We start from the raw sequence: 27,107 nt of genomic DNA, 5'->3' as shown, positions 1-27,107 counted from the left end.
GACATTTATTTGACACGGTAAAAAGTCCTTTTATACGATCCTCAATTCCCATCTGATGCCGTAAAAATAAGATGCTTTATTATTATGGGTTATTTTAAATCGATGTCATCATTTGAATTCTAGATATATGATAAACACGTTGATGTCTTCCTGACCGGTCACGTTCTCAATGAACGAAATAAAAAGCTTTATAACTCCAGGCCACTTAGAACTCATTTATAGAAAAACACAATTTTTTTTTTGTTTTTAACCCACGACCACGGGCAACCATATAAAAGACAGTTATATTTACAAACTAACATACTCGTAATTTACACAGACATCCTTCTTGGTAACAGAATCGAATTCGAAAAACAGAAAATTTCTTGCATCGCCAATGCGTATGGCTTATGGTGACCACTTAGCATCAGGTGGCCCATTTACTACTCCGCTTTCATATTTCATATAAAAAAACAAAATCCTACGATTTTAAAAAGTAGTCCGTAACAGCCTGTGAATGTCCCACTGCTGGGCTAAAGGCCTCCTCTCCTCTTTTTGAGGAGAAGGTTTGGAGCTTATTCCACCACGCTGCTCCAATGCGGGTTGGTAGAATTCACATGTGGCAGAATTTCAGTGAAATTAGACACATGCAGGTTTCCTCACGATGTTTTCCTTCACCGTAAAGCACGAGATGAATTATAATCACAAATTAAGCACATGAAAATTCAGTGGTGCTTGCCCGGGTTTGAACCCACGATCATCGGTTAAGATTCACGCGTTCTTACCACAGGGCCATCTCGGCTTAGTCACTTATTACAATATCTTCCAAAAAATTGAGAGTAAGATCTTAACTTTGCCTTTATATATCCATATATATAAAGATATATATACATAAATGGATATGTAAAAGGCATTTCGCAAACTAATTACAACACAGACATACATAGAAGTTTACACTTTGAAGAAGACATTCGCCATGTAATATATTGGCGCATATATTATTGATGCGTTTAAGTCCTATTTAAGCCATCCTCCATTTTAAGCCTCATCTAATCGACCCGATGATAGTGTCATTACTTTTAGCATATGTATATATATGATCATGTCTTTATAAGTAAATAAAATGAATGCTTGTATAATGTTTGACATCGCTTGGCGAATAACCGTTAAAGTTGTACATAATGAAGTTAAATATGTAAAAACAAAAAAAAACTCTTATTTATGTTAGTATCGAAATTCAGTTATATATTTTGTTAACGCACACTATTATTCATGTTAAAATTTTGTTTTCGTCAATTAGAGCAACAATTTTTATTTGAATGTTAAGTAAGCCTGTAAATACTTTGTAACACTAATCTTATACTCATTAAGAAAATGTATTTCTTAGTATGTAACGTTCGCTTCTTACTAAATAAATAAACTTATCTGGACCAAGCTTAATTCAACGGTCACAGTGAATGGTGACTTCGCGATGTGTGAATAGCAAATAGCTTTAGAATTTTACTTTAACTGTTTTCTTTGAAGATAAAATTAGATTTGAAGCGGACGGTTTTTATCAAAATGGAAAGTAATTACATGAACGGAGAACGTTTTATTGATTCTTTAATTGAATTTGAAATTTAGTCCATTGTTAATAGTTACAATGTAGTTAGTTCAAAATTGTGTATTTTATACTAAGCTGTAGAAAATTGTCTTAATAATGAAAAAATAGTGAAATTTGTCGAATCATACTAATGTTCCAGTTTGGCAATTTATTTATAGTGTTGTCATTGGCAGATTTCTAAATAGGCTAGGCTTTATGTATAGCCTATGGATGACCATTTTCAAAGGTTTTTTTTACCGGCCAACGATTGATGACGTCGCCCTGACCGATTTTGACCACGGCGGCCAATTTCAAAAGAGATTTCAAAAGAGATTCCCACAATCTCATAATCTGATAAAACGGCAATCCGACACAACCGGAAATAGTTCAAGCGGAAGATCAACGTCTTTACGTACTTTCTGAGGCAAGGAATTGTACATACTTCCAACTTCTAAACTCCGGGCTACTGCAGAAAATCTTACAGACAGCTAGTTCCAATGACTTTTTAGTGGGCCGAACCTGGGGTTTGAAACCAGGACCTCGGGATCTGCGGCCTTATATATATCCACTGGACTAACGAGACAGTCGATTATTTTTTATTTGTATAGAAATAGGCAAAGAAAAACCCGTTTAATTACCAACCAATAAAATAAACTGTTAGAAACATGCAAATTCATGTAATAATAAAACAAAGTTAATTACAGACGTCCATGCAGTGTTTTTCGAGATAACTTCATCCTACAGTCATCTATATATAGCAGCCACATCCTAAACCATTCAAAATATCATTATAAGCCGCCGTATTATTACAGGCAATACAATTTATTTCAATAACGAATGTCTGAACATCCTTAATAAATGGCCGGCACGCATCGTGGGCGAGGACATGCGCGGGCGCAGCCTTCGATCCCCAACTACTATTTTGAATTTCATACGGAACCTGTTCGACCAGAACGAGATACATTGACATGAGTTTGATTCGCACGATTTACGTGTGCCAATTTCTTCTTTAATGCATTTTTAACAAATTATAAAATGGCCTTCGGTTTGCAAATGTCTACAGATAATAAATGATCTATTTAAAAGTAATTAAACAATATAACACTTTCTCTAATGCAGCGGAAATACTTCCGAATAATTTTAAGTGTAATTATTTTCTTAAAAACTATACTTAAGAGTCTGAAAAAAGCTATGATTTGTATTTATGTGAAAGATAAAACGGAGGTAAGGCCGACTCGGCGACTCTTTGACGGCAAATGGTATGACGCTTTCTTTTGCCTACACGTCCCTTCTAAAATTACAATAATAAGAGAAATACATATATTCATTTACTCCATTGCATTTCTTCAATTATGAATCAATTCAATCATCATTAAAATAATAGCTACTATCCTGACCGCATGGAAAGGTGGCAAGAATGCTAGCAACATTTGCTCATTGAATCGCAGTTTTTTTTATAGAATAGGAAGGCGGACGAGCATATGGGCCACCTGATGGTAAGTGGTCACCAACGCCCTTAGACATTGGTATTGTAAGAAATGTCAACCATCGCTTACATATCCAATGCGCCACCAACCTTGGTAAGAACTAAGATTTTATGTCCCTTGTGCCTGTAATTACACTGGCTCACTCACCCTTCAAACCGGAACACAACAATATCAAGTACTGCTGTTTTGCGGTAGAATATCTGATGAGTGGGTGGTACCTACCCAGACGAGCTTGCACAAAGCCCTACCACCAGTAAAAAAAAAGTTTCGATGCCCTAGAGGAAAAATGAACCACTGGTGACAGGAGGGCTGTCATCAGTGAAGGCTAAAAACATCAGATGCGATATGCTCTATGAGTGCCATATAATTTTTCACGATCATTACAACATTCAAGCTGAAACGCTTAAATATATAATTTGGTATAAGAGACGAATAATTGCTCCATTTGTTCACTTCAACATTTTCCGCAGCCTATCCTGCTTCTAACATTGTGTTTGATATGAGTCGGGGCTAATGTTTCAACGCGTCCGACTAGTAATAATATTATATTTTTTATATAACCCATTAATTCTAGGTTCTCTACGTTACCGTTGTTGTTTTTTTTTTCTAAATACTCGTAAATCATATAGACAGTGAATATGTCGTGAGAAATAAAATCATATTTTTTTTAAAGGTTATTAACCTCAATCCATAACTAGTTTTGCCAAAATTCCGAAAACCTTGTTTAATTATATAATCGCATAACGTGACCTGACGTGACAAATATTTGCATATATTATACAATTTCGCTTGCCAAAGGTGAATCCTCAATATAATTTGCATGATAATAGCGCTAAATCCATCACATGGTTAGAATGTAATTAATATATAATTGAGTTTTAAAATGGCGATATACGTTTGATATTTGATATTTAATTTAACAATTTATTTTTATTTATTGTTTAAGGTATACAAAATGAACACTATTTTGAAGCCGCTGCAGCAAGCTATTGAAGAATACATGTAAACACAAATAATAAATTAACAGGAAATAAGAATAAAGAGTGTTAAATGCAAGTGTCGAAAGGAACCTTTAGTCCGATTCGCTCTCGGCCGGTTTATTTTGTTTTTAGTAATGGTGCTAAATATCGACTCTAAATCAAGTAGGATGGACAAGACATGCAAGAGATTGGTTTGCAATTTTGAAGTGTTATGTTCTTTAAAATGTTTTGCAATATCACTCCAAGTCCAAGTCCGACTGCAAGTGTTATTTTAATCGAATTTAATGTGTAAAAATAATACAAAACGTTAAATACAACAATATAACATAACTAAAACTAGAAACATGAAATTACTTAAGCGCTTTGTTGAGCATCTTATAGGCATTTTAAATATAATTATTAATTTAAATTATCGTGAAACAAACACTCGTTTGAACAAACCAGTTGAGACAAATATTTAGTGATTGCACAATAATAATATAATTATAATAATATCGAGGGATATTATTCCAATGTCTTTCGCTTGTTAATATTTTCAATGCTAGTCACAATGCAGCGAAAGAAGTTTAATATCCTAATAACTTGGGACATTATTCACACACGGCCAAACTGAGGAGAGGCGGGAGAATCTTGTCATTGAACTCGATAGGACGTTAGAGCTCATCGCCAAATGGGGCTCTGATAATCTTGTTGAGTTTAATGCCAAGAAAACACAGGTATGCGCTCTCACGGCGAAAAAGTCAACATTTTCCCCTCTTCCCTCCCTCTGTGGTACTCCGCTGGTGATGCAAAGGAAAATCGCCATGCTGGGGATTGACGTTCGCTGCGACCTTAGTCCAAGGGATTACATCGAGGCTGTTATAAAAAGAAGCTTCACGGAAACTCGGAGTTCTGAACAAGGTGCGGCGCTTTTTCACGCCACAACAACTGTGCCTGCTGTACAAAACACAGGTACGGTCTTGCGTGGAATATTGCTCGCACCTTTGGGATGGCTCCACTAAGTACCTACTTGAGGCCTTGGACCGGTTGCAGCGACGTGCCGTACGCATTATTGGCGACGTAAAGGTCACAAACACCCTTGAACCTTTACAATTGCGTCGTGAGATAGCAGCACTGAGCGCTTTCTATCGACTATATCACGGCGAGTGCTCTGAGGAATTATTCTCTCTAATTCCTGCTTCCCCCTTCCTTCTTAAGTCCACGCGAGCTGGTTCTCGATGTCACCGCCTAACTGTGACATCAATTCCATCGCGAACAAAGAAATTTGGCAACTCCTTTCTTTGTCGCACTTCCAAAAAATGGAATTCCTTACCAGCTCACGTGTTCCCCTCCTCTTACAACCCGGGTTCCTTCAAACGAGGCGTGAAGAGGCATCTTGCGGGCCGGCAAGGCGAAGGCGGCTAGTGCAGAACGTTTTTCCCGTCTGTACTGGCCGTCGTCGCGTTTGGACTCTACTACCACTTACCATCAGGTGGAGTAGAGTCATTTGCCCTCCCGGCGAATATAAAAAAAAAAAACGGCCATCTGATCCCAAATTAAGAAGAGCTTGTACTTTGGAAACCAGACAACTGATATCCTACATATACTACTTTTCTTTTGTAAATAAATACTTATGTAAATTACACCCAGACACAGGACAAACATATGTTCATGCACACAAATGGCAAGTATCTACCAACCACGCCAACCGGCTCAAAACGTCAAAAGTTTTAAAATAGTTCCAGGTTCTTATTGAGGAAAGCAATTTCAATTTTGAATCCTATCACATAAACCTAAACGTTTCGGATAAATGTAGGTAAATGTACCTTTAAATCTGTTCAAAGAGAAAGGCTTGCGGTTCGATTCGGGTCAAGAGTAATAATGAACTTTGTAAATCCTGGTATTTGGAAGACTTTAAAGATTTTTCGTTTAAATATGAGATGTGCAAAAAACAAATAAAGGCTGTACTGAACTAATGTTAAATTTAAAGAATAACTGTCTTTTAAAATTACGGGATTATGTACCAACGAGTTTACTTGTAAATATTGGTTTCATTCTTGCCTGGATTTGCTTTGAAATCTTTTGTCACAAGAAAGGAATAAATACAGAAAAAGGTAGAATAAACAATAAACCACATGACTTTATAACGTATATATTACATAATGTATGTATTACATCGTCACAGCTACCCATTACCAATTCGGAAAATTGCTATTGAAAAACAAACACCATTCTTAACTACAAACAGATTTAGTTGAATAGCTTCATATCACCAGAATATATAAGAAAAAAGAAAATATATAAATTATGATCAATCAGAACTTCTTTATTATTTTAATATTCTTTTTTAATTTTGTATAGAATATATTTTCCCAAGTACCTTCACTTGCACTATAAGGAGTAAGTCACTCTTTACGCCAACCATAATACACCGCCAAACATGGTATCAAGTATATCTTGTGCCTGTAATCACAATGGCAATTAAAATCCGAACAAATGATTTATCAGTAGCAACAGCACAAGAGATGAATGTGTTCTCGCTACCAAATGCCTGTTGCTGCCTATATTACAAATGTATATGTACCAATGTCACATATGATAATTTTTCTGGGAAAATCGGACTACATCATGAAGAGCAGTATTATGTCTTGAAACAACATTTTCTTATTCAAATTTCAAAATTCAAACATTCGAATGTTATAAAAGTGCTTATTGTAAAAATGCTAAATAAATGCAAGTAACAGTATAAACGCTTTGGTTAACAATGACGTGTATCGAATTATCGAGACCTTGTGAATTGGGATGAGGCTTTCGAGGTTAAGGGTAAGCACACGTTTGTGTTAAGAAATGTTTTATGAATAGAAATTTTTCAATAGTTATTGACGTCTTTCGTGTGAATACTTTCAATTAAAAGAAATGGTTGCGTTGTGGCTTAATAATGAGCTAAACAGATATTTCGACAAATACGATGATTCACCAGTGGGCCAAGTGAGATACTGATCGACGAATTGGTTTGTAGAAAAAAAAAAAGTATAGAAATGATATAGGTATTTATTAGGCCACGTGATCAAAGTACAAGGTTGATGGCGCATTGGCGAAGAAAGGATTGGCTAATATTTTTTACAGTGCCGGTATATATGAAAATTATCATTTCTTAGATTTATTCTCATATATATATAAGTAGACATTTATCCGACGGAGTTGAAACTTAGGTATACAGTTGATATTTGACTAACAAAGCTAGTCGTATCATTAGGTTATCAAAAAAATTAAAGTGATTTTGCAATGCATACCGGATATCAGCTTGTATAAAAAAAAAATTTAAGGTCATCGAATTGGCTGGTTTTATAATTCGAACATAAATTTTAAATTTAGACAAAAAAAGACCAATTTTACGGTATAGGTTTATTTACGTTATAAAAGTTTTAATTAAATGACTAATAAGACTCGTGTAACGGAACGTTCTTTTTGCAATTAATTATTTTATTGATTTTTTTTACGCTAAGTTCAGTAAAATACAATGAACTCATCAAGTTTGAACTCATAATAACATGACCGACTCATTTGTCTAGTGGCTAGTTTATAAGACCGCGATCTCGAGGTCCTAAGTACAAATCGTTTAACGTTTAATTAAAATCGGATCCACAATTTAAAGCCAATAAAAATATTTATTTTTTTTTAATCAGTTTTTGTTAGATTTCAGATAATTGTTTCAGTTATAATATATTTTTAACCGTCACTGGTGGCACTAATTAAAAGCTATTGATTTTTCCTTCGATAAAATCTCTATAGCAGCCCGGAGTCTGTTGAAAGTTTGTACATTTCCGTACCCTTGAAAGCAGATGAATCCGTTTTTGAACTGTATCATGTGCATTTCGAGGTCATAATACATTTTCCGTGACCATACAACAGAATCCACTTTTGTTAGCGCAAACTTGTGCACTATAATGTGACATACACAATTGGCTGTCCGTTGTGAATGGCCGCCGTGACCGAAATCGGTCAAGATAAGACATCACATAACTACATGATAGATTAACTTTCTCTTTAAAATTTTACTTGTGTATCGCATTTCTTAAGCAAAAAATGTTCTCGCTTTTTGTAGGCTGTCGTTCCGCTAACTAAAGTCGGGCCTACTTTAAGTTTGATTAATGAACTCATACATTTTATAATTAACATGGTTTCAAATGTAATTCCTAATTTCATGTTTCAAGTTTAATTATCATCATTAAGTATCATAATTAAGTAATGTAGATCCGACATTTTAATTTCAGTTTTTGTTAGTTCTCTGTTATTCTGAGTAATTTATTACGAATATATACCTATATATATTTATTTACTTATAGTTACAATATATAATTATATATTTATAATCACACACTACCTACCTGATCATACTTTGGTGTTACTTAGTGAAAGCAACTTAGATCAATATCTGTATTTAGATAGTGATCATAACCATAAAGGCACTAAAACACACTAAGCAACCTGAAAACAATCGTGAAACTTATCTAAGTAAGTAAATTAATGCTATACATCTTTATGTTAATTAAAACATGTTCTAATAATTTAAATAATATATTATTTTATTTATTTATTTGTAATCAACAGTGTAATAAACACTGTTGTATATATTACAATGTTATATTACGAAAAATTATAAGAAAATAAAAAGTAGAGATAAAATATATATATTATTAATAAGTACAATAAACAAATGTTAATATTAATGCGAAAATCATATGCGCGCGTCCGTTTTTATGTGTGTGTGTGGTTATATGCAAGTATTATTTTATATATATATATATATATATATATATGTATAGTTTTATCTAAAATTTTGTTTAGTCTCATCAAACTTGGCCGGGTTATTCTTCCGTACTAGCTCGATTTCATATAGTCATTTATAATTCTTTTTAATTTTTTTTTAAGTTTCTGGCTTAGTGGAAGTCTATATGCCAAATGTAAACGTGCCCTTATACGAGAGAGCTTTCGATGATCGTAATTCACAACTGCATCGCGTATTGACTTTGAGAAAGTCATAACGTTCCGTAGTGTCATACATTTAAGACAGCTAAAGCCAATCTATGCCTAACATTCAAAGGCCTAAAGCTCAAAATTGCTTATAATAATTGTTTTATGTGCCTTGTGTTCAATAGATCTCCATTATTTGACTGTTAAATTATGCTAAGAGAAATTGCAAACACGTTTGTTATAATATTGAATGCGAAGGGCTTAGCAAGATATATTTGATGTTTGAATTGTAGTTTTTGGTGTTAACGGCTAATGCTGCTCCTCGGGGGCAAGATCGGCTCGTATACCGTGACGGCAAACGGTATAACGTCTCTTGCCTTATTGTTTTTTCAACTAGTTAGACGATTCTGGTTATGGATAGGTACCACTCACTCATCCGATATTCTACCGCAAAACAGCAGTACTTGATATTGTTGTGTTCCGGTTTAAAGGGTGAGTAAGCCATTGTAATTACAGCCACAATGGACATAAAATCTTAGTACCCAAAGTTGGTGGCGCATTGGCTATGTAAGCGATGGTTGACATTTCTTACAATGCCAATGTCTAAGGGCGTTTGGTGACCACTTACCATCAGGTGGCCCATATGCTCGTCCGCCTTCCTATTCTATAAAAAAAAAAGAATAATACGAAAAATGAATCGATAGTTTCAACACATTTTATTTAATTAACTACAAATTTAGATATAGTATATGATATGTAGTACATATTTTGCAAGCTGAGTTCTTTAACACTAAACAATTTCATATAGTTGTACCCTTCTTAAGGACTCATTTCACTACTCACCCGTGAAATGTTTACAAATGTTCAATGTTGATATACTATATTGATGCATGTATACTTGAAATTTTATAAATATTATACTCAATATCGCATATCGCTTTATTTTACATTTCACAACCTTTTTCTGCGGTGACTTTCAAATTTGTTCTCACACAATAGCCCTAAAGGTTTCTATTCAGCATATAACGTATTTGAATGAGATTTTTAATTAAGTAAGCGGTTCTCTATTTTAGACAGTAAATAAATAGCTTCTTGAGAATATCATATAATTTGATGGACACTATATACTATAATACTATCGCTTATTAGAATAGTCATGAGACATAAGATCGAAAATAATGTTTCATACTTCATGTATCTTATTATATTATAACTACGAAACAGCAATATTTAGTATTGTTGCGTTCCGGTTTTAAGCATGGGCTAGTGTAACTAAAGGCACATAACATTTTCGTTCCCAAGGTTGGTAGTGCAGCGATTGGCGATGTAAGGAATGGTTAATACTTCTTACATCGTCTATGGGCAGTGGTGACCACTTAACATCAGATGGATCATGTCCCCGTCCGCCAATAATACAGTACAGTACAGTAGCAGATTGTTAATGTCCCACTGCTGGGCTAAAGCCTCCTCTCCCTTTATGAGGAGAAGGTTTAGAGCTTATTCCACCACGCTGCTCCATTGCGGGTTGGTAGAATACACATGTGACATAATTTTAATAAAATTAGACACATGCAGGTTTCCTCACGATGTTTTCCTTCACCGTCAAGCACGAGATGAATTATAATCACAAATTAGGCACATGAAAATTCAGTGGTGCTTGCCCGGGTTTGAACCCACGATCATCGGTTAAGATTCACGCGTTCTGACCACTAGGCCATCTCGGCTTTTCGCCAATAATATAAAAAAATAATTTCTCACGATATTTTCATTCGCCGCCGAGCACGAGAGGAATTATAAACACAAATAAAGCACACAAAAATTTAGTGGTACTTGGGTTTGAACCCGTTCAATGGACCCAATCATCGGCTTGTTCTAAGCACAGGGCGATCTCGGCTCTTCTTCCCCATAAGAACATTATTATGACATTGAACCTGTAGCGAGCGATGTTACAAAATTTCTCCTTCATCGAATCCACTCTCACTGCGTCGTTTCTAGTGACTGGTTTTTATTGAGACTACTATTCGCTTCTTATTTTGTTCAGGAATGTTGTTTAGTCTCCTTATAAATCTCGAACTATGCTTGTTATTTTTATGCGAAACGTTGGTAGCTTTACATTTAATTAAACATGGTAACATGACGATTTAAAAGTGCATTTTTGAAGTTACTTAATTAAAAATGTTTAGAATTTGTAGCGACTTTATCGTAATTAAACGTCATATTCAAAAGTAACTTTGGCGTTTAAAGTAATATGCTTGTAAACGTTTCAGTGCTGAGAAAGTGTCTCATCACCGGTTTAGGGTTATGAAGCGTTTATAAGCTGAGAATAGAGTATTAACAGAATTATTAATTATACAAATTTAGAGACGTTAGCTCGGATTTGAACTCGTAGTCTTCGATAAAAAAACACCTGTTCCACTGAGGCCTCTCAGCTTGTAAAAAAATCTATAATCATTCTTATCACATGGTGACATTAAATTTATCATTATACATAAAATATTCAAATAATATCCTGGGACATTATTCACACACGGCCATCTGATACAGAATTAAGCAGAGCTTGTGCTATGGAAACCAGACAACTGAGATACTACATATACTATTTTTCTTTTGTAAATACATACTTATATAGATAATTACACCGAGACTCAGGACAAACAGATATGTTCATGCACACAAATGTCTGTCCTGGATGGGAATCGAACACATAACCTTCGCCTAAAAGGCAAATATCTACCAACCACGCCAACCGGCCCGTCGAAATACATTGAAAAGCAAAACCGCCACGCCATCGATTTCAAATGTCAATATAAATACGATTGCGTATAAAATTGTGCTTTTATGTCTAATTAAAAATAGCCACGTAATTATCTTTTAAAGCGACCGTATAATAAATACACCCATCACATTTACCGCTTAAACAGTAAATCGGTATATCTTATCGCGAACTTTATTTTTACACGATTTTGTATTTAAACAAAACTAGAACGAACGGTAAGCGTACTTTCTTTTAATTTACATTCCTTCGAGTCCTTGTGACCAATGTATATTAACACGATGAGCTGTCCGTCCGTTCGGACGTTTTCGGAGTTATTTATATTATATAAAAATATAACGAAATCTAACCCGACTCAAAAAGTATGAAAGACTGCTCTTATAATGATCTTAATAAATAATTTTAAATACATTAAAGTAAATTTCACGAAGAACAGTGTTTCTCGAACTTTTTCGTTTTGATATTATGAATAGTATACGTTGATTAAAGGTGCTATACATAAGTGTAGATAAATAGAAATATAAACAAATGCTTTGTTAATATATTAAAGTTTTACGTCGTCATTTAATAAAATTCAGACTGCATGGAAATATCGTAGTTTTTTAGACATTTATATAACATAGATATTGAGGGTTTGTATGCCATGATTTTACAACCAATCTTAAATGTATAGTTTTTCTCAAGCATTAAAATTTATACCGAATTAACATCAACACCTTGTCAAGTTCAAGATTGTCTTCCAATCATTTAAACAAAATATTACATTGACATAAACTCGTTTACAGTCATTCAATTTTAAAAAAGCGCGCGAAAAATACTTTTCTCTTAATTACAAATACAAAATACGTTCTAAAATCGATTTTTATTAAATTGAAGATAATAACAAAATATTTCATTATTAGAAATATTAATGTACTTAAATAAGTATTTCTAACACATATCTCTCTAAAAATATTCTTTAAAATAACTTTTATAAAATTCTTATTACAATGACTGAATATTTTTATCTTTTTATAAATAAAACTTTCCTTGGGTTTGTTTCGAAAAGAATAGAAAAGGAAGTTAGACGAGACGTTTTATAAACGTGTAGATCAATTATATTAAATTATGTAAATAGTTTAAAATAGGTAGTGTTACCATACATTAAAAATATACGGGACATTTCCATTTTATGTTTATTTTAGGAAACAATTATTTTTTATTAGTTATAATAATATATTTGACCGTATGTATTTTAATCTACCATTATAATATGGATAACGCATCGAGTTTTAAAATTCTCTCCAGTAAAAAAAACCCCTGAGTAGTTAGCATTCCTCAAAAAGAATTCTGAGGTTTGTAGACTTAATTTGCCATTCTAAAATAGCATTGTATCATTAAATATTCATTTTCAATCATATTATTTGTTAAGCATCTTTTAGGGGCTGACGCTTACCTTTTTACTGAACTGAACAATAAAAACCAATTAAAATATCAGAAAACTAAATTAATTTATTACATTATAGAAAAAATAGCAACAATTATATCAAAGATTACTGGGTAAAAGGTGATCTGTTTCCGAAGAAAGAATACGAGCTTATTCCACCATGTTATTCTGATGCGGGTTGGTGGATACGCTATATCTATTAATATTTTAATGGTTAACGGGTCGCCTAACGATGTGAAAGTCCCAGATTCAATCATGATTCAGGAATCATGATGCGGGGGGCAGCCCCCCCCCCCCTTAACGCAGTATATACACTTACTTGAACGGGTTAATAATAAATAAAAAAAGGCATCGCTAGAGTAAAAAGATCGTACCGACTATTGATAAATCAGAAAAAAAAACCTTAAAACATGGACACACTACTATCAAAATTTTAATATTCATAGAACTACACACGGAACGCAACTGCATACTAATGCGGTTATCTTCAAAATGATCTAATTATGTTCGTACATATGTGGTACATTATCCCAGCTTCACTGCACTGATCTATTTTTAAGAGGCTCTATCTTCTGACGTCACGTAAAAAACTGACATAACGATGTTATCTCGAGAAAATATTTCGAAATTCTTACATTCTTACTCTTCTGATTTAAAGGTGAGTAAGCCAGTGTAATACAGGCACAAGAAACATAACTCTTTAGTTGCCAAAGTTAGTACATTAGCACATTGTTGGCAAATCAATCATTTACCAAAACAATAATTTGCTAGTCCCTTTTATCTCGAGTCGGCAGTGTTTTGTCTTCCTCCCTCTATATCTAGTCATATCATCATTAATTCCTTGAAGATGTCATTACTCACACACACGCACACACACTCCATCCATATTTTTTTCCGATCTTCTTCTTGCTTAATATGGATGTCCATATAACTCCTATTACAGCATCGCGATCATGTCAGCTCGTGATAATTTATATCGAGACTAGAAATCGAATCCACAGCAACCAGTATAAAATTATCCCTGACAGTACCAGTTGCACCCATAATGAATTACGATGTCGTCGATGTTATGCAAAGCTTAACTTACGATAAGTCCAAACGTATTACGGATAAATCTTCACCGCTTAACATAAGCTTTACTAGCTGACCAACCAGTTGCTAGATTTTATTTGTTTTGATTTTTATCCTATATTGACAGTACTTTGATATTGCAAATCGAATTATTATATGGGTGTTACATAACTTCAGTAATCCTATAATTAAGTTTGTTAGTATGTTACTAGTGATCTCGAATACTGAAGAAGTGGTGAAAAAGAGGAATTATTAAGTTCCTTGCCAGTTCTTGTTGGTTACTACATTCCGAACTGTCGTTAGCTTTACATTCAATGAAATCCTGTAAATGGTTCAAAAGATTATATATTTTTTAAAAGTATAGGTAGATTGACGAGCATATGATGGTGTTATGATGATGAGAGAAGAAGATGAGAGATGATGGTAAGTGGTCACCAACGCCCATAGAATGCCAATGGCATTGTAAGAAATCATCGCTTACATTGCCAATGCGCCACCAACCTTGGAAACTAAGATGTTATATCCTTCTGCCTGTAATTACACTGGCTCACTCACCCTTCAAACCGGAACACAACAATACCAAGTACTGCTGTTTTGGTGTAAAACATCTGATGAGTGGGTGGTACCTACCCAGACGAGCTTGCATAAAGCGTAACCAGTAAAAGTCTAATTGAATATAGTATATTTCAAATATTTTGAACTTAATGATTATTATACTGATTGAAATAAACTTTAATTATATATCTTAAATCTATAATTAGAATTTTTGTATATATTATTGTAAATATAAAGTATTTCTTGCTTATTTTATCATATTACATCGAGACATTCAAATCTATTACAATCAGATGATAAATTCTCATCATTTATCATACACCAGACAAGTCGGGCGACTGGTTGCAAGATTTATCATGTTTTTCAAGGAAATATCTTGTCTGAATTTCTTTGGATCTATTTATCCTGTAATGTTTGTTTATGATTTACTTATTGATAAGAATAACTGTAAAATTGTCTGTATTTATTATCTGGATATATTAAATATCTCAACGCTTAAGACGTCTTGAGACGTCTAATAAACAACGTGTCTAAGTAAGGCCGTAATTTAAAAAAAAGTCATATGGTATGTGCCACACTGATATTTGATGTAAATCCTTATTTATTATAGCTTTAGGTCATTACTATTCGTCGCGCATGGTGTATAGTTTTGTTTTGGTTGTATATATGCCGCGACGGCAAACGGCTTGACCCTCTCTTATGCCGTCTCCGCTGCCGCCGTTACTCCCTTGTGTGTGCATGCGTACATACTTCGTTACAATATTATAATATAACAAAAATATATATTTGCCTTTCACGCCGAAGGTTGTGGGTTAAATTCCCACCCAGGACAGATATTTGTGTGCATGAACATGTCTGTTTGTCCAGAGTCTGGGTGTAATTATCTATATAAGTATGTATTTACAAAAGAAAAATAGTATATGTAGTATATCAGTTGTCTGGTTTCCTTAGCACAAGCTGTGTACAAGCTTAGTTTGGGATCTGATGGCCGTGTGTGAAAATTTTCCCAGGATATTATTATTATACGTATATATTTACATATTTTGTTTTAGACGAATACAATTTAATTCAATTCACATAATTTTTAAATAATAACACTATGTGCATACAGCTTTCGAATATATTATTTTCAAATTATCTATTTATAAAACTATCAAACATTTCTATCCATTACTCAAATAGCTCTATAATCAATTCTTCAGCCATTGATAAATCACTTGTTAAGAACAAACATAACAGATCGAAATGTCACATTAACGGTCATTGTCGGTGCGCGTGCGCATGTCATTGATCACGTTCAATCGATCAATTATTTAGCATGATTAATGTTAGTGTCTCTTGTTTTTGTAAAAATATAGGTTTATAGTACGACAGATCAAGCATAAAATATAATAAGCTAATATAAAATTTATTTTAATTTTTTAATAATTAAAAAATTAAACATAATTATGCATATTTTTTAAATAAATAATCTTTAATATTATTCATTTCTTAGTAGAAGTAATGTATTATTAAGTAAACTGTTATTAAAAAAATATAAAATAAAATTTCTATTTTTTTTTATAACAGTTATTTAGTTAAAAAAAACTAAGCTCCGTATCAAATAATGATATCTGTATAGATGTATATATAAATAAATATAGGCAAAGATAAAACCTTATCCTTTTTCTCCACTATCATTGGATTTTCTTTCGTTTTTTTGTTCGGTAGCTATTGACGAGTTTCAGTTTTATTAATAAATAAATATAATTATATGTTTTCCTTAAATTTTCAATTACGATTCTGATTATCGACCACTGAGCGAACACTAGTACAATAAAATACTTATATGTTTGATTCATGTCATATATATGTATCACATGAATAAACTTACCAATGATAAGAAACGCTGCAGACGCTAGGAAGTGAGACCTGAACTCCATTTTGAACACACAGATGATGACACTTAGTTTTATTTGGACACTAATATCTTCATATAACAACACTTTTGCTAACGGTCAGTCGTCCATGGTGTTTTGATCTGCAACAAAGGAAAATAATTATAAGTATAATTCAGTTTGTAGTAGCGCTTTGTACGAGTCTGGGTAGGTAATACCTATTCGTGATATATTATACCGCCAAACGGTAATACTAAATACTGTTGGGTTCCAGTTGGAAGGGCGAGTGAAACAGTAAAGCTTCAGTTGTAGGGGACATAATATCTTAGTTGCCAAGGTTAGTGGCGTATTGGAGTTTGAGGAATGGTTAATATTTCTTACGGTGCCAATGTATCAGCAGCTTGCAGTGTATTGTTAAATCACAATACCTGCTTTTTGTTTTTTGTCAAAAAAACACGGCTAGAATCGAAAGATATTCGTATCACGATATCTTTATACAATTAAATAGCTTCATAATAAACAATGATTATGTACATGTAAATTCCTTTTAAATGATTGAAATCGGACCTTTCGTTTAGAAGTTAGGACTGGTATAATAATGCAAAAAGTAAGAAAAACTTAGCGGTGTGAGCGAACCCCGGATATAGCGAGCGAACGGTACTACGCTTAGTCTATTATTTTCCTACACCTTTTATCATTTGTAAACTTGGAACAGTTGAATGGTACGTTTATAATATATATATTGTAATATATTTATATTAAATAAAACTTTAAGCCGCTATATAAAAAAAGGAGCAACCGCGGTGCTTTTTGAACTTTGAACATTGAAGTATATAACTTAATTTAATATTTTAAGAGTTACGGCAAAATTTAGATTCCGTATGTACCATGTTCACTTGGTACAATGCTTTATGTATATATTATTATATGCTATCTAATTACAAAATCCATTAATATAATCGGTAAGCGAAAGCCGAGTTTTCTCCTAAACTCCGACTGCATTTAAAACACCAGGCCGCAAACCCCATGCGGGTTACGAGTATGTCCATCACTTTCTCTCTTGATTTAAACAACGAACGTTACAGTTTTCCTGGACGACTTCCCACATTCCAATTAGGGTGACGTGATTTGCATTACTTGTGACGTCATTGAAACGGAGCTTGGGTTTATTTGAACGACATTCTTGAATTTAAGTTCGATACTGTTTAGGAATCTAGACGCTTAGCTAACATTGTATAATTTATGAGCTAAGATAATAATAAATATTTATTTCTCACAAAAGCAAGACTAACGATATAGTATTATAAATTTTTAGCTTACGATTATTTAATTTATTTATCTCTTATTTATATCTGGTAAGAAAAACATTGATAAATAAGGTGTATCACTTCGTAAAATATTATATAAATGATTAAAATGCATGGATTTTGTATTCGTTGATTTTTCATGCAGTATAAATTATAATTGTGTTAATTGTAACATTTTGTTTAATATGTGAAAAGAATAGACACTTCTGGTTTCTGGACGGTAGTATTCCGAATCGGTGGTCACTTTACATTTCGGCTTCTTAAGGAAAAGCCTACACATTTATTTATTTAATACTTTTTGACCACCACAATATGTAGTTGGAATAAAAGGCGGACATTTCAATCTTTTAAAATGATGACTCAAAATTACTTGTAAGAGCCCATTATATTTTAATTTTATTTAAACTAATTAAGGGTAACAATTTAAAAGTAAGTGACCGGAGGAGCATATAATAATTATTACATTATATATTATAGGATATTATTACATTATATATATTATATCTATAATAGGCATATTGCTTAACAAATCTTCAAGTTCATTAATGATGATCCGATCGAGCTACAATATCTTAATACGAATTGAAAAATTCATTTTACAATTAACTAATTTCTGTTCGCGGCTCTACCCGTGTGTGGGGGGCGAGGCTAAATTTCATGATAATCTTTTGAGTAGTTGAGACTAGAAAGCGTTACAAATAAACTTATAAAAAAAACACTGTCGCCTCTATAATATGCTAATGCTAATCCACTAACGGCTGTGTGGGCTGTTAAATTTCACATTCATAGGCATCTAGACTCTATTGAGATTCACTTTACAAGTAACATGCAAACGTATGTTCATCTCCATATGGATTTAAAAAAAGAACGTGACAAGTTGTACCTCATTCATTATTCGATGTAATGCAATTACCCTAATAGCGGTTTATAGGTGGTCTATAAGTAATTCTAAATCTCTGATTGGATATACCGCAGTTTGAGATTATGTCGTAAAGTAATCGATGCGGACGTTGAAATATTATATATTTTTATAGTTTGCATCGACCACTTTACGATAATATTGATCAATATACGCAAATACCTTGCGGTACGTATTTGATGCCTTAACGATTTAAGATGGTATGTTTCGCGCGCCTCTTTGTAAAACGCGGGAATTTGAAGTTGAAATAGAATGACTACAATTTTTTTCTAACGCGTCATTTCGTCTTTTGTTTATTATTGATTTATTTATTTAATTTAAAAAGAAGATAAACAGTTACTTTTTATATATTTATTATAAAAAATATGTTAAGCAGAAACCAATTATGTCTTCGTAAATTACACATTAAAAATAAAAAAGGCAATCAGACATTAAAAAAATACGCTAAAAGTTTTAATATCCTCTTTAACTTTTTATGTTAAAATTGAATGCAGCAATAAAAACATTTTTTGTTGTTATTGCGTCGGTACATTTTTATAATTTACAGTTATTTATGTACTTGTACTTTCTATGGTCTAATAAAGGACTACTGGCTCAGATAATATCCTGGCACTCGCTGAATTCGTTTTGTGCGGTAGTAACGACAGTATTATTAAAGCTTGACACAAGACATGTGTATTATACGGTTGTCAGAATAATGACGTTTCTGGAATTCTTTTTTAAATGCATTGGAAACTTAAGATGCTTATTTTTTGGTTTTTGTAAACTCACATTAAAAAAAATCGTAAAAGAAATATTCAAAATTATTTTAATGAAATTGTAACTTCAAATTTAACAACTTAACCATCGAACATAAAAATGATTACAAAATTGTATCACAGCATTGCACTCCTTATCGCTATTAACTTATGGTCTAAAATCTCTTAACCCTATTTACAATACAGCAGGTTAAAGTTGTCATTAATAATTATTTCTTCAGAAATCCAAACCGGAATGAAGATTAACATTACGGAATACTTCGTTATTTTCGTCCGACATTATAAAGTAAGTAATAATTATTTAAATAATGAGTACTCATTTTGGCCGACGAAAACTTTAATAGTAGGTATGACCGGTAGCAGTTTATTTCATAAGGGCACGTCACAGATGTAGCTTCCAAACAACATACAATAAAAGACTTTATTGTTTTTTTTAATATTATTATGTTATTGAATAATACGCTGAAATAGGTAAACGAATGGGTCAATAAGCGAATTGATAAGTGTATTCCACCGTGCCTAGATTTTGTCGTTGTAAGAAATATTAACCGTTTCTTACTTCTTTACTGCTGGTAGAGCTTTGTGCAAGCTCGTCTGGTTAGGTACCACCCACTTATCAGATATTCTACCGTAAAACAGCAGTACTTGGTATTGTTGTGTTCCGGTTTGAAGGGTGAGTGAGCCAGTGTAATTACAGGCACAAGGGACATATCATCTTAGTTCCCAAAGTTAGTGGCGCATTGATAATGTAAGCGATGGTTGACATTTCTTACAATGCCAATGTCTATGGGTGTTGGTGACCACCTACCATCAGGTGGCCCATATGCTCGTCCGTCTTCCTATTCCATAAAAATAAAAAAAATAAATCGCCAATGCGCCTTGAGAACTAAGATACATGTCCTTATGCCTGTAGTAACACTGGTGCACTCAAACAGGAACACAATAAAACTAAATATTGCTTTTTAGCGGTAGAATATCTGATGAACGGTTGGTAAATTTCTGACGTTACGTAAAAATCTCGTGTTAAAGGAATAATTAAAACAAAAAAAAAATAGTATTGAAATCAGTGTACAGTGAATTTCTTTACTCTAACATCGGTTATATTAAAATTTATATTTGCCTGACCTTAAGTGAAGTAGTTACGGCATTACGTTTATGAGTTATGGTCACATTTATAACGTCGAATCGATAATATTACAAATATTTATAATGTATCTTAAAGTAATGTGACTTTTATCCATTTTAAGTTAAAATTTAAACACACTAGCGAGAGAATCGGTGTATAATAATTATATGATTCAGGCCACGACTTATAATAAAATAGGAACTATTACGATAAATAATAAAATATAATATGCTGTATATAAATTATAGATTATAAAACAGTTTGGACTTATATTCGTTGAATTTCATATGGGATGTATATATGATTGATGTAAATGACTGGTGGTAGCTTTGTGCAAGCTCGTCTGGGTAGGTACCACCCACTCATCAAATATTCTACCGCAAAATAGCAGTACTTGGTATTGTTGTGTTCCGGTTTGAAGGTTGAGTGAGCCAGTGTAATTACAGGCACAAGGGACATAACAGCTTAGTTCCCAAGATTGGTGGTGCATTGGTGATGTAAGCGATGGTTAACATTTCGTACAATGCCAATGTCTATGGGCGTCGGTGATCATCAGGTGACCCATACGCTCGTACGCCTACCTATACTATAAAAAAAGTTGGGAAGTTGGAAGGCGGACTTCCAATTCTATAAAAAAATGAGTAAATACTGTCCAACCGGTTCTTTAAGGTAGAATCTACATTCCAAACCGATGATAGTTTTACATTATATTGCAATAGTTAGCATGTATTTTATACTTATATTATTTCTAGTACGTATAATAAAGTTTAAAATATAAAGAAATGGCAATTCATAAAATATTATAATCTTGAATAAAACATATTTCGATTGGTTATGTCGTCTGCCTATATTTCAAATTAAAAATCTTCTTCGTTCAAATTAGAATACCGTTTTCTGTAAATCTATAATAATTATAAACTAATATTCCAAATGTGAAAGCAACTGACAAGTTTGACAGTATGTATGTTACCCTTTCACGGCTAAACCACTGAACTGATTTTGATGAATTTTAGTATAAAGCAAGTTTGAACACTAAGAAAGGACATACGCTACTTTTTAATATCCAACACTTGCTTGTCCTGACAAGCGGGCAATAAAGTAAATATCATATAACCAGTTATTTTTATAGGCTACCAGACTGCCTTTCCAATAGTATAAGTTTAATTCCTCTTCTTCAATAATAATAAATACTTAAACATTTGCGCAAACTGAATTATATTAACATAGTTATAACCGTGTAGAAGTTACTTTAAAACCACCAACCACCACCACAAAATAATATAAAGTACTTCAATAAAACTCATACAAAGTCTTTATAACTACGCGAAAGTTTTTACATTAAGGAATGTCTCTATCAAAAACCGAGTCCAAAAAATGAGCAAAAACATTTCAGACACAAAGTAACATAATACTGCCAAAATAAATAAACGTAATAAAGCTTAGAAGTACACATATTCAGCATACCAGCTTTCCGAGTCGCATAATTTTAAAAGCTGGTACTTGGATAAAAACGCATCCCTAAGTCTGAAAGATGAGAGCTAAGGGTGCTTGGTTCAATGAATATTCATTTAAACCCTTCAACTTTAGCTTTTTGAATCGTCCGTTACTTATAGGTATGAAAAAGTACCTTTTATCTGAAAAATATCATCTAAAATAGACGCGGGAAAATATATTAACTTTCAAATGACCAAGACGGTCCTATGCATTGAACACGAAGCGAAGATTGCAAATTTCCATCTCGTGTTAGAATGTGAAGGAAAACAACAACGTCGTGAGGAAACCTACACGTAACAGATGGTATTCTGCCACATTTGCAACTACCAACCTGCATAGCTAGGTGGAATATCTGATTACTGCTACCTGATCCTCAAGAGAAATGAAGGCAACTGAACAGTGGATTTGTTTTTGTTGCTTAAAAATGGCACGCGGATGGACAGATAATAAACGCCACAGTGATATTGGCACTGTAAGAAAAATTAACCAATCCTTACATTTTCACCAACGTTTGTTAGCTAAGATGTTATGTCACTTGTGCCTGTAGTGACACTGGCCCACCCACCCTTGAAACCTGAATACCTTAAGTACCGCTGCTTGATGGTAGAAAATGTGATATGTGCGAGGTACAATGTCAAATTGGAAAATCAAAGTGACAAATTCGTAAACGTAATTAACAAGCATTTCATAGCCGGAATGAAAAAGGTCGCCGTGGTTAAAATTTACAGTTAAACTTAACTTGGCATGTCATAAACGATTTGAAAAGACTCGTCATTAGGGAATCATAAACGCATAAGCGTTAAGTGCGTCGTAACATACGCATGTTAGGGCAATTCCATAAAGTCGTTACGACATTTTAGAATGTTTTTTTTTGTAATTTTCCAAATTATTTATTACGTTTTTTTTTTAATTGACATCTCCTTAATGCGTGCGGGCAGCGTCTTGCATTTTACGGTCTAATTTGGCTGCAAGTTTTAGGTAAGCCCTTTAAAGTCTTCAGCTTCATTTAATTGTATAGTTGTAATTTGAACAAAACAAATGAATTGGTTATGTTTTGAACATATTTTTGGTCAAACTTTTAATTCAATTCACGTCAATAGTTACCAAAAAAAGAAAATCGATTGACAAATAGAGGAGAAAATATACTGAACTGTTTATGTGTTTGCCTAAATATATTATTTAAAAGAACTTTTTCAATAAATAGGAGCGAATATTTGTTTGTCGAAGGTTAATTCTATTGTGATCATGGCCTTAAGTGCAAAATAATGATGACAAAATGTATGTCGGTGGACCAGGGTAACATGGTTCGTAAAGAGGCCGTGCGAATAAAATCTTCACCCGAATGCCTTGTACCGGAAACCTATTTTATACTTTGTAATACAAATTTAATTCCTCGATAATATATATATGAACGTTATTCCAACAATCAATTTGTATTTTTTTTAATCTTTTTTCTTTCCAGAATAGTAATGTTGTATTTTATTGCATTAAATAATATTAATTAATTTATATATATTAATCATAATTTAAAAGAGTAAATTAACTAATTCAATAAAAGACAAATAATTACAAATAATTAAAAGTAAGTTAAGTGAGTAAGCTGTATATGTTTTGTATTTTTTTTTTAATTTATTATAAAAAAAATAGTTTTACGTCTTGTTCATTGTGTGTAAAAACACGTATGTATGTGTACCAGGCTAACAGACATAAAGAAGAGTGAGTGAAATCACGTACCCAAAGGCTTACTTCATAGTGTAGCTAATTGTTTAATATGTTAACAATCTACGTTTATCTGTAAAGTGTAATTTTGATAGTGAAAAAGCAATGATTAAGCAATCTACATATTTTTAATAAAAAATATCATTTATTTAACTTATTAATAGACTGAGGTCAAACCTATGAGCATTGAGGTCAAATCTTTGTGGTTTTTTCATTGTATTTGTTTATTAAAAAAATGACTTCAATAAATTGATTGAAATATTAGGTCCTTACATATGAAATTGGCGTTTTGTACGGGAGGAATATAAAGTCATTTTTTTTTTGTAAGATATATTTAATTAATCAAAGTATGCACCGTTGTTATCTATGCACTTTTGCCATCTCATAGGTAGTTCATTGATCGCTTTACTGAAAAAACCATGGGGGCGAGAATCAATAAACCGTTTGAAGGCGGTTTGGACTCGCATCGGAGTGTTTCCGATGATTGATTCAGAGTTTTTTACTTTAAGAAGTTGTCCGAATTCCGGAAAAAATGGTAATCTGTTGGAGCAAGGGCCGAGGAGTACAGTGGATGTCATAGACATTCCAATTTTAGCTCATCTAACTTAGTGTTTGTTTGTTAAGCAGTGTGTGGTCTTGCGTTGTCGTGAATCAGCAGTGGCCTAGAGCGATTGACCAATCTCGGTTATTTAGCAGCTGGTTCTTCCTTCATGGTTTGCAGTTGCTGACAATAGATATCTGCCGTAATCGTTTGGCTAGATTTTAGAAAGATGTAGTGAACGACACCGGCGCTAGTCCACCAAACACTCACAAGTAACTTTTTCTGAGTCAATTTTCGTTTAGGGCAGGATTTGGCTGGGTCTCCAGGGTTCAGCCCTTGCGACGAGCGCTTCCGATTATCGTACATTATCCACTTTTCATCACAAGTAATGATTCGATTTAAAATCCCTTTATTATTGTGTCGGTTGAGCAAAGTAAGACAGCAGTCAATGCGAGTTTGCAAGTTCGATTCACTCAAATGATGAGGTACCCATCGTTCTAGTTTTTTTACTTTCCCAATTTGCTTCAAGTGGATTAATACAGTTTTATCACTTACCCCGAAGCCTGCAGCTATCTCTGTAGTGCTTTATGATGGATCCGCTTCCACAATAGCCTTTAATTCTTAATTTTCCACTTTGGTTTTGGTTGGTTGGTTCTGAAGGTCGAAATTTTCAGAACGAAAACGTTGCAACAAAAACGTACCGTGCTTTCTTTTGCGACACCAGCGCCGTCATTCATCTTTCGAGCTGTTTTTGCAGCACTGGTGCCACGGTAGAACTCGTACTCGTAAATATACCGATATTTCATGTTTTCCATTGTGCAGTAATAAGCGACGCCAAAAAAAAAATAATGAGGAAAAACAAATGAATAACTATTTTCAAGACTCAAATATACCAGCTAAATGAATTTATAAATTTGAATTTGGAATTCTTAACCGAAGAGGTGATATTTCAGATCAAAGTGGCCAGTACGACAAAACGCTAATTTCATATGTAAGGACCTAATATATGTATACAAATAAATCAGGCAAAGTTATCTTTGTTTTTGTATGTTTTTTTATCCTAATAGATTTGACATTATATAGAAAAAGACACATTATTTAACTATTCACTCCCTCCCCTAAACAACATTTAGTGGCACAGTCATAAGTCATCGTTATAAATTGATTGATTTAATATCTGCCATATTACTGATGTTTCTATATTAATCGCTTTCTAATATATAAACATTTTATTCAATAATAACAGTAATTAAAATAATATACCTGGTGGAAGTGCTTTGCGCAGGCGCACCTGGGTGGGTACCACCCACTCATTAGATATTATGCTAAGCAGAAATATAGATATTCTACCGCAAAACAGCAGTACACCAAGTACTGCTGTTATGCGGTAGAATATTGGCGATGCAAGGAATGGTAATTATTTCTTACCTCGAAAATGTCTATTGGCGGTGATGTCCACTTACCATTAGGTGGCATATCTGCTCGTCCGTTTACCTATTACATGATTGAGTAGTAGCCGTCTACCTCATCCGACCAGCATTATGGTACCACATTGTTGTATAATAATTAATCTGATCATCAGCAATTTAAAATTAGTTTAAAATAGAGTCTAGATTTGCTTACATGACTTCGTTAGTTACAAATACCTGATGGTTATAATGACAAAGATTATAATAAAAAGCGTGTAAAAATATATATCGCCATGCCTCGGAAAACACGTAAAGCCGTTGGTCCTCCGCCTGAACTCATTCCGGTCCTGTCGGATTGTCGTCCCATCGGATTATGAGAGTGCATCTGTGTTTGCACACTTTTTGTGGAATATAATATGTCCTGCGCAATCAGCTAATCTCTTTTGAGATTGGTCACCGTGGCTGAAAAAAGGGTATGACATCATCATAAAAATTAAATTTATTTTATCTTAATTATCAATCAAATTATTTTGTTCAGAAATAAATGAAACGTAGCTTCGGCAATTGTAACAATATTGTTGTATAAAATATCGATGCATTGGCCCGAATTCATTTCGAATCTATTGTTTTCACTGCAGCCCAGTAACCTCAATGATACACACTTTCATATGACTCTGTTGTTTACGCGAAATTGGAAATGTTATATTGTTACCTGAAAACTTTTAATATTCAGCTTTATATATACATTTTAATGAAAATGTGAACTGAGAAGGCTGATTTTAAACATTGTGTAGTAAAAAGATTAAAAGAGATATCTTTTCAAGATAGCGGAGAAAGCTAACAGGAAATCTTAGTTGAGGATTACAATTTTTTCTACACCTACACAATATCTAAAAACCAGTCTTGTCGGTTCACATGTTTTTATATGTTTCCGATTAATGACAAGACAATACGCATTTAGGGTTCTGTAGACGCTTAAGAAAAGTTTCTTTTTAGTTTTACAAAGCCGAGATGGCCTAGTCGTTAGAACGCGTGAATCTTAACCGATGATCGTGGGTTCAAACCCGGGTAAGCACTACTGAATGTTCATGTGCTTGATTTGTATTTATAATTCATCTCGTGCTTGACGGTGAAGGAAATCATCGTAAGGA

At 33.2% G+C, this 27,107-nt stretch overlaps 1 protein-coding gene across 1 annotated transcript in view; it reads right to left on the bottom strand.

The window, feature by feature from the left end:
* LOC126777197 (agrin) overlaps nucleotides 1-27,107 on the bottom strand; it is an 81,333-nt gene that overhangs the window by 19,277 nt on the left and 34,949 nt on the right. The window contains exon 2 of the mRNA XM_050500170.1: nucleotides 16,680-16,826. Within this exon, the coding sequence (XP_050356127.1) occupies nucleotides 16,680-16,728 (49 nt within the window). The 5' untranslated portion in view covers nucleotides 16,729-16,826. The remainder of the gene's footprint in view (nucleotides 1-16,679; nucleotides 16,827-27,107) is intronic.

Source organism: Nymphalis io, chromosome 22, assembly GCF_905147045.1.
Source record: "Nymphalis io chromosome 22, ilAglIoxx1.1, whole genome shotgun sequence".
Taxonomy (NCBI): domain Eukaryota; kingdom Metazoa; phylum Arthropoda; class Insecta; order Lepidoptera; family Nymphalidae; genus Nymphalis; species Nymphalis io.
This window is presented reverse-complemented; position numbering and strand designations above follow the sequence as displayed.